The 14,128-nt window shown below is 36.0% G+C and overlaps 1 protein-coding gene across 10 annotated transcripts in view; it reads left to right on the plus strand.

Annotated features, from left to right (window-relative positions):
• The window catches only part of slc2a9l2 (solute carrier family 2 member 9, like 2), a 177,462-nt gene that overhangs the window by 132,362 nt on the left and 30,972 nt on the right, over positions 1 to 14,128 (plus strand). For all 10 annotated transcript variants that reach the window (XM_038295565.1, XM_038295606.1, XM_038295545.1 and 7 more), the window contains exon 12: positions 11,849 to 11,976. In XM_038295565.1, coding sequence (XP_038151493.1) covers positions 11,849 to 11,976 — 128 coding nt within the window. The remainder of the gene's footprint in view (positions 1 to 11,848; positions 11,977 to 14,128) is intronic.

The raw sequence follows: 14,128 nt of genomic DNA on the forward strand, positions 1-14,128 counted from the left end.
ATGCAAGCAGAAGTAAGCGCTTTTCTAACCAAAGGTTACAGTAAAGTACTGCAGTAATGGAGTCTGGATGAGCAGGATTTAAGGTAATGGAAAAAAACTGAAATCCTGGAGTGAAACATTTATATGCTTGTGGTTATTGCAAAGGTAAATCGAAATAAAATCGCAATTTTTCGCAATTTGATGTTTAGCAATTTGTCCAACCCTAATTTGTGCGGCCGTTTTCTAAGCAGAGTTGAGGGAAAATGTGCACAGATAGCAAAGTACCTATACCCAAGCACGAGTTCCCACATTTCTTTTTCCAACTACTGACCCAAATACTACATAAAAGCATACTCAAAATAACTTTAGATCATAGACCTGATAGCAGAAAAAGATGGACTTTAATCTTGAATCAGGTACAGCTAAGGTCCATTTATTTAACTTCTTTTGACACTTTTTCTGAACATCACTTACTTTTATAAAGAATAAGCCATCTTTGAATTGTGCTTTCAAAGTATTTTGAAGAGCAGAGCTATGTTTTACAGACCAATTAGGAATCATTAGCTAACCACTGGTTGTTAACAAGCAGGAGGTGTCTTTTCTGTCACCTTTGTTTGCTTGAACCCCCACCCCCCACCCCACACACACACACACACACACACACACACACACACACACACACACACACACACACACACACACACACACACACACACACACACACACACACACACACACACACACACATTGCTGAAATAGCTCCTCCCCAACTGTCTAATTAGGGTCACATTGTCATTAAGCATGTACATGCTTGTGTATGTGTACAAGTTCATTTTTTGTTGTCTGATGATTGTATAATTGTTTTTATTTTTATAGTGCTCATTTTAGCTTTAGCAATCTATTGTCATTATATGATGTAAATATGTAAATTTACTTTAATTCTTTTAGGGTGGCTTTTACCATCTGTGTGTAGGGACTGGAGGTAAAAAAAAATGTCCTCTGGCTAACTGGCATATTGACAGAAATGTTTATTAGTATGCACTGTCCCTGTGATAAAATAAATAAATAAATAAGCAGTGAGTTAAGGCTTCTGCTGCTATTTTCTCTTCTTGTGCTTTCCTTCATTGGTGTATCACCACCACAACTGGAATTAGAGTATATGTGTGAAAATTAATGCTGGATGATAGAGAAGAGCAATGCTAGTATCCTGTCCTTTAATATCGGAGCAAATTTTTTACTAGAGTACAAGTACAAACCTTTAATATCCTTACTTGATGAATAAAGATCAATATACTGGCTGCAGAAAAAAATATTTATCATGTTGCAATTATAGTAAAAAAAAATGTATCAGTTTTAGAACTGCAACAAGGTGGTAAAGTCACTTCTGATTATATGCTGTTTTATATCTACAATGCATCTTAACTGTCAGGGTGAAATAGGTTATATATTTTTAGTAAGAAGCTTTGTGTTTCAATATTTCTCTCTCTTGTCATTTGCCTGATGTTTTATATTCATGTCTCTTGCAAAGACTATCTAGGAAGGATGAAGACAAAGAGGCACACAGAGAGTGCTAACAGACAGACTTATGTGAATAAGACAGAAAAAAAGGGATCATGGTGAATTATCTCCCCCGAAGGGATATGGTAATATACATGTTGGATGACCAGTAGTGTGATTGGAAGACTTAGCAAGGAATGAGAGAAAAAAAAGTTGGTATAAGAACACTTCCTGATAAAAGGTCACAAGTAGTAAATCAATTGGATTTTTATCTGCGATATGAAATATAAAATTGTAATGGGAATATTTTTTATTATTTGTATCACACATTATGAATGATTGGAGGAATCAAAGAAAGGTCATATGAAATAGATTATACATTGTACCACTTAAATATATATTTGGTACTAAAAATCATTTTCAATTATCAACTTATTTGGGTAAGACAAATATCGTCTTTATATCATAGATAAGTTTCATAATACTTATCTATTATCTATAATCCTGATCCAACTCACCCGTAGTTACACATGGTATTTCACAATCAATATCAAATGATCCTATTCACAAAATATTTTATATAATATAAATTAATATTTATATTTTGGAAGTGTTGGTCCAGTGGTTACAGTACAGTTCTCTTGTACTCTCAGAAGGTTGCAAGTACCCGTTTCGATCCCCACAGCCTGCACTCCGGGTCCCTGAGCAAGACCCTTAACCCCACACTGCTCCCTGGGTGCCCCCAACGGGATGAGTCAAATGCAGAGGTGAATTTATCCAGTGTGAGATTAATAAAGTTCAATTGTTATTATTATTTATATTTTCAGTCCATTAAAAAAGATAAATATATACAAAGGAAAAGTGGCATAGTAGGTAGACAGGCAGGTAGACAGATAGACAGACAGACAGATAGACATACACACAGGCACACGCACACAGGCTGGCAGATGGACAGACAGACACAGAGACAGACAGCAAACAACAGTTTAGAGCAGGGGTGGGCAATTCCTGAGTTCCTGAGGCCCAGTATCCTGCAACTTTTAGATTTGCCTTTGGTTCAACACACCTAAATCAAGTAATTAGATGATTGAGAGGACTTTGGAGAAACTGGCCCAAACCCCAAACTACGTAAGTGTCACTGCCAATGAAGTCTCACTTGCAGCTGTGGAAGGCACCTTGATTTAAGGTGGTGGTGGTCGTGGGGTTTGGGTATAAAGGAAAATTGGACAGCTTCTTCCCTCCAACAGAAAAGGAAAGCATTCATTGGTATGGCAGCACAGTGATGCACCATGTGTGTGGCTGTAGCTCTGTGTTGCAGGTTAACATAACATTAAACTGAAATAAACATTTTCCCTTTCTTAAAACAAATGTATAGAGTCAAATAAAACTATTTCAAAGAGGACCTTCTATTTTGCAATTTATTATGTTTTTTTCATAAACTAACTTGGCTCGACGGTCCACTCGCCCTACCTGCTACGTCATGTGCGAAATGCGCAAACGGAGGGTTAGTGCTTAGGGTTTAGGGCCGGTTTGGGACTAAGCCACTGACTGCATACTGAGAAGGTACCTAAACCATTTCATTCAGTTGTGTTGGACCAAGGATGGATGGTAAAAGTTGCAGGATACAGGCCCCACAGGAACTGAATTTTCCTCCCTGGTTTAGAGGAACAGACTGAGTCAATATTTTTGATAATGCAGCGTGGGTCTACAACCAAAACCACATTTTACAACTGGAAACTGACATAGATGTAGAGAGTGACTATAGAAATTTTAATGAAAATGCAGCATCTTTATTTAGACCGGTGCTCAGTACTAATGATTGAAAACTGACCACTAAAATACTCAGATACTCTAATTATATTATTGTTATTATTATTACGATGAATTGCACTGAATAAATGTAATGTAAGAAGGACTCTTTTGCAAAAACTGCTAACATAGTATATGGTACAGTGTATACACTGTATATGAATACTGTAGCCTTTATTTTTATCAGCACACATAATGTTGACAATGTGTGTATCATGAGACAGCCTTGGGCTTCATAAGTAGTGATTTACATTGTGTGAAATAAACCTTATTCTTGAGGTCACACAGTTTTTTGTTTTGACTTTTTCCAGCATTCAAAACCAACGTCGCCCCAGGTTTTAGGTTTATAATATTCATTCCGACTCTAATTTATATCTTTTGACCTACTTCTGTTCTATATTTAGGTACAATGCAGGGCATTCTGGTTCAGAAAAACAGCTTAAAAAAAACTTTTTTATGTAAAGCTGTATTTGTCCGTGTAACCATGTTACTATCTTCAACCCTGTCATACCTACACACAAGGTTATTGATGTCTGCCGGATGTGTAAGGTGGCTCATTTGTGTTTTAACTGCATATAGCCAGAAGGAGCCAGAAGGACCAGAAGGAGTTTTTGTTTTCTCAAATATTTACCAAGCCAATCTGAGATTTAAATCATGAATCCAGACAGCATGTAGGCATAATGCAACATTGGTTTAGTTGTGATAATGATCAGGTCTTAGAACTGAATAGGTCTTGAAAAACTAACAAGAATTCTGAATCTGTTTGGTATATAAGATGTCTGTAAACTGCAACATTTGTGCATGATATTCAAGAAGGTGCTGGCTGTGGAAGCATTTCAAGTAGTTGGATGAATGTAATTTGTGAATCAAACCATAACTCTGCAAGTTTCTTAGATTTTTTTCTATACATTAGCTTTTGCAGTAATTTTCAACATTTGGATTTTAACAGTCTCTTTACATGGCCTAACAACTTGTTATACCCAAACAATGATTTAGGTTTAGCTCAGTCCTGCTTTATCCTGTCAACTTAAAGGATATAACTACTGATACAGTTTGTTGTGATTAATCCAAAATGGTCAAAGGCATGGCACAGCTCTGCTTCTAATCATGCAAGACTTTATAGAACAGTTAAAAGTCAACAAATCCTGGATTTCTTTCCCAACCACCTTTTTTTTTATTTTCATTTAAGTCTACTGTAAATGTGTGTGGCAACTATGACCAATGTAATGTCTATTGGCATGGATGTACTTTGTGCATTAATATCAGTAGAGTCCAGATGTTTGTCACACTGCCCAATCTGCCATTTATGCAGCAGGAATATTAAGGATTAGATGGTGAAGGGGATGTGCAGCTGTGAGGAATATTCTATTATGTAATTAGGATGTATTTATAGTGCCTGCTCTGTTGGATAATTTTAGATGGACAAATTTGCAACAAGCCCTATGATTTAGTGGAAAGAGTCAGGAAACAGAGAAACTATCCAGGCTGGTAATTTGTCACTGATAGAACATTTATTATATTTGATCTGTTTCTTATCATAAAATTCACTCAGTAATATTAAAATTATGACCAGGCATTTCCATATGAAAAATATTCAATTCTGGCTTATTGCTAAAGTACATAGATGTGCTAGTAAAAGCCTGGGACAGAAGCAATAGCAGATAAACAAACAGCCAAAAAAAAAAAAAAAAACCATAAATAAATGATACATGTTACATGTCACTGGTTACTTCCCCTGCTCTTCAGTAGTCTGCAGGTTCTAGCTTGAAGCAGAACCGATGAAGGTTCTGTAACTGTTGGAGTGTGACCAACACTATTAAAATGTGGTGTTTCAGGAGGTTAAACTATAACAGAAGGCATAAGAAAGCTTGTCATGCATATTAGATGCAAAAATCCTATTTCTCGTGTCTGTTCTGTTTAGAGCTGTTGGGGCTAATAGAGCTCGGTTTTCCCCAGCTTTTTTTCAAATAAAAATATTTTCCTTACTGTTACCAAGACATTTCTTTATATGATCATGTGTTTTACAGCTTCTTCTTTGTGCAGATCGCACAATCACGTGATCCGTAGTATCATAATTTACACTCAATTATTGTGAACATAAATCAGTTTCAAAATCTATTAGAATTTATTTGAAGGGTGAAATAACATCTTTGAACAGTTTATCAAATCTATTTAAAAAGCAAGATCATTTCTCTTATAGATTTGAGGTTTATTTAAGATCAATACTCAATAAAGAACAAAGTGAAAGGAAGGTAAGAAATAGGAAAATAACAACAAACTCCATTCTTCTTTATTAATAATATTATTTACTCCTTAATAAAATTCTTTAGTTTTTGACCTGTTCCTCAGCTCCTGTTTGCATTTTTGTCCAGCTACTGACCGCATACACTGTGGCAGTAAATTTGATCAAACTAAATCTGTTTTTATCAAGGTTCAAGACACCCAAAAAATTTAAAGAGAGGTATTTACTCATAAGCTACTACTATTGCTAATGTTGAAACATTGACACAAGGAACTCTTCACTTGGAATGTCTTGAAGTTTCCATACAGCAATGACAAGGAAAAAGACTCTTACAGGGGATGTAAAACACAACTGAGGAGCATCAAAACTAGATGACCAGTGTGTTGCATTAAAAACATACAGAACCCATTTAGTGCAGCATATTCTGGCAGAGTGGTAAGTCCAGGCTTTTGGCCTTTTATATATTCATGATGAAATGATCAGCCGATAAGAAGCAAACTGTTTATAATCTGCAGGCATCCTCAAATAACACTACAAAGAAAATATATCTCCAAGTTTACAAGAAAAGTTTACAAGAAAAGTTTACAAGAAAAGAAATATGCCATGCTATAATAAATTCAACATATCTTTTGTCCTTTGTAAATCAGCAAAACTCTGTTGTGCCAGCCAACCCAGAGACAGTCAGACTCACAGGACACAGACTCAAAATTAAAATATAGGAAACCTACAAGAATTAAAGCACAAAAAATAGAGTAAAAATCAGTGTATAAATGATTTTTTTAAATATAACGTTCAATACATAGACTTTGGCTGTCCACCATCTATGGGGACAAATTCTAAATTTGTTTTTGCTGCTTGTAAAATAGGTTATTCACTGATGCAGCATAAAGGGAAACCATCTAACTATCCAGCCAGCCAGCCAGTCAACCAGCCATACCTCCTGGATGGATGGATGGATGGATGGATGGATGGATGGAATTGAAATTGTGTATGTACTAGGGATGCATGATATATATAGCTGTCGGTATCGGCTGTAATTTACATCTTTAAGCTTTCTATCCCTGATTTTTTCCTGCGAAGAGTTTACTCGGAGCAAACCCTTTTAATAACACTTTATAATGTTTATGTATTAAATGACTATATAAAAAACAACAGATTTAACAGAAATGTAATATTTCTCAGATCAGAGAAAAGGCTCCGGTTTTACAATGTTAGCGCGTTACCTTCGGGCTCTCTACAGAAGCCTAAAGTTAAAGAAGCATTTTATACATCTCACACTCTGCCACATCATCATATCGTTACATCATACAAGTTTGTGAATGAGAAGACATCAGTATGCTCCCATTCCATTTACAAATCTTGTCCAAATCAGATATACTGCATAGGAAAAAATAAGCCTTAACATGAAACACAGGCATGTAATATAAAGGTTTAAGAAGCACATACATGAATATTAAAACATTATCCTAACAATGTAAAAACAAAAAGTAGGTATTGATAATGTACTAGTCTAATAACAGTGCAAAAAATGGGGATTTTTTAAAATTAAACACAAATCACTCTGGTTTTACTCAAAGAGCGATTCCTGTCTGTCTTGCCTGCTCTTTTTGGCCTCCTCAGAGATAGTTTCCTCTTTTTGCTTCCCTTAACCATGAAAACTTTTACTCTAGGAGGAAAAGGGTAAAAGCATCTTGCTCCCTCTTGCTTCCGGGCAGCTCACTTTCTCACATTACATAGGTTAGTTTTTCAGAAGGACAGCCCCTTTTCAAAAATGTGTGGCAAGTGCTACTGTATAAATTAATCTGGAAATTATTGAATATATCTCAAATTAAGCTGATATTTGGGTCAAAACTTACACAGTTAAGAATACAGAAATTTGTATTTCTATTCAGAAATACAAATGTGTTATATATTGATAAAAAGACTGACTTATATTCTGTATTTTATTTTTTAAAGGTATAGTGGAGAATTTTCATGATTTTTTGAAAAGATGCCAAAAGAAGATTTTCAATTTTTCCACTATGTCAGACTCACCACCAGTAAGTGCAAGTGGGGACGAGCACATGTCACCTGAATGACAATGACAATTGACAGGACCACTTATTTTTTATGATCCCCCTGGAAAAAGAACATCCTCCACTGTGCCTTTAAGTAGAAGTTAAATCTGCATTACAAATTTTTTAATGCTTTACTTTAAACCCATTATGAATTGATAAGGAAGACCAAAAAGGATCAAAAAGGTACTTCAGAAGGGAGCAGAAGATGGCAAATGGACTTCTCCATGAAATCCACAAGGTCAAGTCCACCAATCTATGTTTTATAGCAGTTGGCTGGACGGATGATATTATTTTAAGGTATCAACGATGTTGAATTCATTGGATAGTTGCTGGAAATGAGGAGAGTTGCTTTGTCCAAACTGATCAACACTGCATGCATGAATACACAATAGGTTTTAATCAGCTGTCCACTTTTATTAAGCATCATCTTGTTCAAAGAATGGGTTGCTTTATGCTCACATGCAATTATTTTCAAGCACATGCAAAGCCTTTATGTTCGCCATACCTCTTTTTGTTCTGCTGAAAATGCCTGTGTGGTTTGTAGCTCATTATCTCTTTGTGAAGGAGCAAATTTGGAACAATGAATGACATGCAGATAGAAATGAATGCTAAGGTTTGAAGAGATTTATCTGTTTGAGCTTCTTACTTCAGTTCATGATCAAAGCCCTTTCTTTTGCGATCTAGGCTTATCTGCTGTTAACCAGTGTACAGGTAGTCATGTCAATCGATTATAAGGTTGTGAATACACCTGCAATATATATTAATTTAGAACTGTACATTTCTACAAGAAGATGTGTATATTGGTGGGCATATAGCGTATGTTGAAACGCTTTGCAGTGCATAAAACGCTGTTATTCCCATATACCAATACTCCTCCAGGCTTATTTCGAATCCATCAGATAACACACAATCCTGATTACAGATAATTCATATGAATGAAATTATTAGGAATGTCAAAAATTGAATTAAAGTCTCTTTTCTAGTGTGCACTCCTGAACTGTGTGAACTGATTACATTTGAAATAGATTAATTTTCAGCCATCTAGAAGCACCTTTCACAGCAGTTAATGCTGCAAGGGTGTCTGTGGTACACCTCTACTATTGCCTTGTCCAGAAGGAGTTCAGTTCTCAAGCTCAAGAATGTGGAAATGGCTATCTGCTACTACTAGTTTTTCCCAACATTTGTAGTTTAATTTAGGTCACATTTTCTGTTTGTTCACAGACATTTACAGATAGAATTGTGAAGGTTTAAGCTTTGAGTTAGGATTTGACTTGGTTATGTTCATGAAAGTATAGGCCTAGTAACACAAAAATATTAAAGACACTATGCCACATAACAGAATAAGGAGCATGACAAAAAAAGTGTATTGAAATATTTTAAGATAAAGGTATGAATTGATATATATATATATATATAATAGAAATGATCAAATAATGGGTTTAAGGTTTTTTTAAGAAACATTTTAAACGGCTATCCAAAACTTAAGAGAGTGCTGCCAGTTCTACTTTTAAACTGTGCTGCGCTGATGTTAGCTTTTTTACTCTTCTCTTTATCTTCACTTGCAGTTTATTATTGTTTTAAGAAGGAACATTATCATAGCAGTCTAATATAAATTTGGTTCCTAACGACATTCTTTCAATTTAAATCTTGGGGTGCTGTCCTTTGAAGGTTAAAAACCGTATCTGATACGTAAACCTGTAGATCTATTTTACTGCATAGGGAAAAAAAACTGTTGGTTTGCTGTAGATGTTACTTTTGCTCTTTTCCACTCTGAAAAATCTGGGAATATGCTGTTTATCCTAAAAAGCTACTTTCAAAGGTACTTCAACTAAAAGCAGACTGTAATAGATCCTGCAAAAGGGACCTATGTGGATAAATAGATCATTATTATGTCATTCTTTAATCAAACTGGGCTTTTGCATAAACCTGATTACCAGATAAGAGAAAAAATAACTCTTTAAAACTACTTCAAACTTGTCATTGCAACCTTAAATTCTTATAAAGGTTGTGCTGTTCAATTAAACCATTCCTTAAGGAGCAGTGTGCTGTCACTGTGCAGTTGGGCTGCATTCTGGGTCTAAGCAATTTTCTCATGGAACCATTCTGTGGGATATGAACAAGGGGATTTGAAGCTGTCAAAGGTTATCCCTGCTCTCATCACTGGGCTGCAACTCTCCCCACCCATCACCAACTTTTTAGCACCTAATTAATCATTTCCAGGATCAAGGGGGCTGAAGATTATCACATTAGTCAATAGTCGAGAGGCAGGGGGGTACACCAACAAATGCCTGCAAATCTTGTATGCAGGCAAAACAGATATGAATACTCTGGCGTGCTCATTTAAGATCAATTGATAGTCTGCTTTCAACCTAACATGCATATTTTGTACTGTTGGAGAGAGCCAAATGACTCTTTGTCAGCAATGTGTTATTCTTAGTAGTAATGATAGAATTAAAGGAAATTGTTTCCATTAATAAAAATGATTACTCCTTAGAGTGACTGAGTTTTGATGTAAAAATTCAAGGGTGATGTGATGAACACATTGAAACTTACATCCACGCTACACTGAAGTGCTCAAAACGGTTCTTGGTAAAAGTTATAGTGGAGGATGTTATTTTTCCCGATGGATCATCAAACTAAGTGGTCCTCCTAATAGTCAATTATTCTGGTGATATGTTTACGTAAGGCGTGCCACGTCCCAATTTTCACTTACCGGTGGTCAGTCTGACATAGTGGAAAAATTGCTAATCTTCTTTTGGAAAGTAAGCTTGTATGAGCGATGCAAACAGCAACTTTTAAACAGAACGTGAACGAGGAGAAATGGGTTCACAACTGCTCTCACACACGTTTAATAGGTGTTCCCTCTCAGGAGCGGGTGCAGGGTTGTGCATGTGCATTTTTCTTTTTAAAGTGGAAACGGCTGGTGCTTTTAAAAATTCACAAAAATCTTCCGCTACATCTTTAAGAATACAAACATACAAATATAAACATGTATTATTTGTCCACTGACATATTGAATGAAATTAGGATATTTGGCCGAAAAGTTAAGAAATAAATAGAAACAAAACAAATCATACATATCAGGTTTAAATGGAGATTTAAAAAAATAATTAGTATAAAGAGCCGGGACTAAATTCACAGCCTCTATGTCATATAGAGAGCTTTTAACCTGATGAATCCCCTGGATAATTACACCATGTGATGTTTTGATGCAGTATTTAAATTTTTTTGAAGATTAAACTTTTTTGTCGACACTACATAATGTTGCGGCATGTCATTCAGAGAAATCTCTGTAACAAGGGTAACACAGCCAGTATTGAAATATGTGTTATTTCAAGCCTTCAATTGGGCAACGTGTGGTATTTTAATTGGATAAGTCGGATAAAAAAAGTTTTATATTAATTATGGCTTAGATCATGTACTCTGAACCTAGAAAATTATAAATCAGCCTAGGTTTTACATATACATTCAATGGAGACTCGCATCTAAATGAACTTCAAGAATCACTAAAAAAGTTGCTTTACTGTGCATAAGAAAATTGACGCATATCTTTCTCTTTGTTTCGTTTAAATCAATTGAATGGGAATTTGGTATTCTGGAAAAAAATCCATTTGTACAAACAAAATGCATTTGAATTCTTTCATTAAGGAGGCAGTTCAACTTTGGACGTTTCTTAACTTTAACATTTTGACATTTCTTTTTCTAAATAGCCATTTATTGGTTAAAAGAATATGTTTAATCTGCTCCTACACAAACAAAGACATTGGTTGTCTACTCAAATGTTACGTTACTTTATTTTAACACCACAGCAGCTACATAAGTGACAGAAACATATATTCTGCTGGAGTTGCCTTTAAATACATGCTCCTTAAACAAAACACACTTATTATATTTCAATATAGGAGGAATTTAATCATCATCTCCCCCGATATGTCAAGGTTTTTAAAATAATTGCAACCATATTTCTGTCTAACTTTATTTCAGAACAGCAGGCATTTGGAGGTGAACTCTGGAAAATGAAGTGAAGAGCATTCTTATGCAACTGAGTTGTTTTGCAAAACAAGTTCTGAGCCATTATAGTCAGAAAAAAGTATAAAACCAACTTCAGGGTCTGCAACAGACTTCATGCTTATGCTTGCAGTAAGAGGAAAAAATAAAGTCCCTGGAGGTGTTTGTTTTTTGAATTAATGCCATTTGTTTCTGTTAGTTGCTGTCAGGACTTTGTTGTAACTAATGGTTCATATATCTATTTTCTCTCCTTCAGGCGGCATCCCATTTATCCTGACTGGGGAACTATTTGAACAGTCATACAGACCTGCTGCATTCATGATTGCTGGCACTGTAAACTGGTTGTCAAACTTTGCCGTGGGCCTCTTATTCCCCTTCATTCAAGTAAGATCATACGAAAAAAAAAAAAAAAAAAAAAATATATATATATATATATATATATATATATATATATGTGTGTGTGTGTGTGTGTGTGTGTGTGTGTGTGTGTGTGTGTGTGTGTCTGTTTTCTAATATATTTAGTGCTTTAAATAATGAAAAAAAAACAAAATATATATCCAGAGTTATATTTGGTTAATGACTTTTCAATCAAAGTAAGAGGTTCCGCTCTGTGCATTCTTGAGAGGATGTATATAGGTCATTTCAATTTTGTTGTATTGCATGAACTTACAACTGTTATAGCCACAGAAACTAGGACCCAATGTTCAGACAAACAGACCAGGATGATTTCCAACCAGCTTTATTTTTAAACAGAAGGTTAACAGTGAGCAGGTAGGCATCAGCGGGGCAGATACTCTGCAAAGATAGGAAACACAGGTCAGTAACAGGAATGTCGGGCTGATCACGACTTGGAGCAAAAGTCACTGACCTGATACAAAGTTCAGACCTTCATTTGATGCCGTAGCTGCATCCCGAACCCCAAGTGAAGATGAGCTGATGCCAGCTGACGCTGAGGGAGCAACAGTGTCCGTGAGGGGAATCCAAGCCGATGTCAGTGAAACAGTCCAGGATCGGTAACCAGCAGAGTCCAGGAAAAAATTTAAAAAGCCAAAACAGACAGAGCAGACAAGGGCAAGGCAAAACAGCTAACTCACTGTTGAAAATTACTCTCACAACAGCTTGAATAATCTGGTGCTGACGGAAGGCTGACAGACAGCATAAATAGCTGGGGAACCAGGTGGAAACAATCTGCGTTAATCACCTGCCGGGCCAATGGGACAGGTGACCAGGAGCAAATGAAAAAGCCAAAAATCCGCACCAAGACCATGACAACAACATACTGTACAGCAGCTATCTCAATCAACATTTAAGGTTTTAAATATGTCTCTGCATTATCCTACTATGGTTTTCATGTTCCCATACCAAATATCTCCAATCAAAGCTCCATCCAGAAATAAATACAATGTTTTACTGAGCAGTTGATTTTTATAGAGAGAAATTAAGTAATTTTTTGCTGAAAACATCTCTAAACTTCCTTTTTATTTGACTCTTTACAACTAAAACATAATTTAATAAACAGACTGACACCTCAGGAGTTCAGTGCCGATGCATCTAGAAGCCTGTAGCCAATTCTTCCTGAACATAATCCGGGTTGGAAGTTCCCGCACTGTTTGGCAGATGTGACTTCAAGTGCATCTATGTTGAATGGGTTCGACCTAACAAACATTCAAAGTATTATATTCAAGATGGATTTTGTAGATACTCAGAAGCTACTGAAAACAATGCCAGCTTCACATAAGTTGAAAAAAGTAAAAAAAAGTATAATCTTGTTAAGTATAACCACAAGCTACAAGACTGAGCATCACACTGCTGCAGTTCTGTGTTTTGGCCACAGGTGGGAGTATCATTAGAAATATCCAAAACCTCTTACTGTCACTATCATGGATCTGGATGCTGAATTTGGCTCCTTTTTCACATCGGTTTAGCCTTGCCCAGCACTCATTGTCTCTCATCAGATCCACCCGTTCTTGCCTCTATTTAAGCTGCCTGTTCCCAGCCATTGGTCCCAGATGGTCTGAGCTGTGTGTGAGAGTAACTCTAGCGATTCTGTGCGTTTCTGAATTCCTGATCCTGACAAGTTTCTGACATTGGTCTTCCGAGTTTTGCTTTGCCCCTGTTTCTGCTCTGTTTGCATCATCTGTTTTTGGACTGATTCCTGTATTCTGCCTGCTAAAATACCTTGGATCTGTCTCCTGACATCAGAGTGGATTCTCTTTCGGTACCTCTTTTGCTCTCTGGTTTCCTGGCCTGGAAACCTGCTCCTGCTATGACTCATACTCCTTAAAGTGGCAACAAAATTGCAGGAATCGTGTCCAGCGTAAATGCAAATAATGGGTAAATTAATTGATTTATTTTCTACAGGTTATTTACACTATAGTATTTTGTCTTGAGCTTTGTGAAAATGGTAAATTATTCAGCCTCCAGGATAAATGTGGCTTATATATGTGCACTGTTTTTATGTTTTATATTGCTGATATGCCGTTTTTGTCTCCAGAGCATTTTTTATAAGGTGAAATAGGTGAAGGGTGATACAGTA

This window comes from Cyprinodon tularosa, unplaced genomic scaffold (assembly GCF_016077235.1).
Source record: "Cyprinodon tularosa strain WSP-4 unplaced genomic scaffold, ASM1607723v1 ctg11, whole genome shotgun sequence".
NCBI lineage: Eukaryota > Metazoa > Chordata > Actinopteri > Cyprinodontiformes > Cyprinodontidae > Cyprinodon > Cyprinodon tularosa.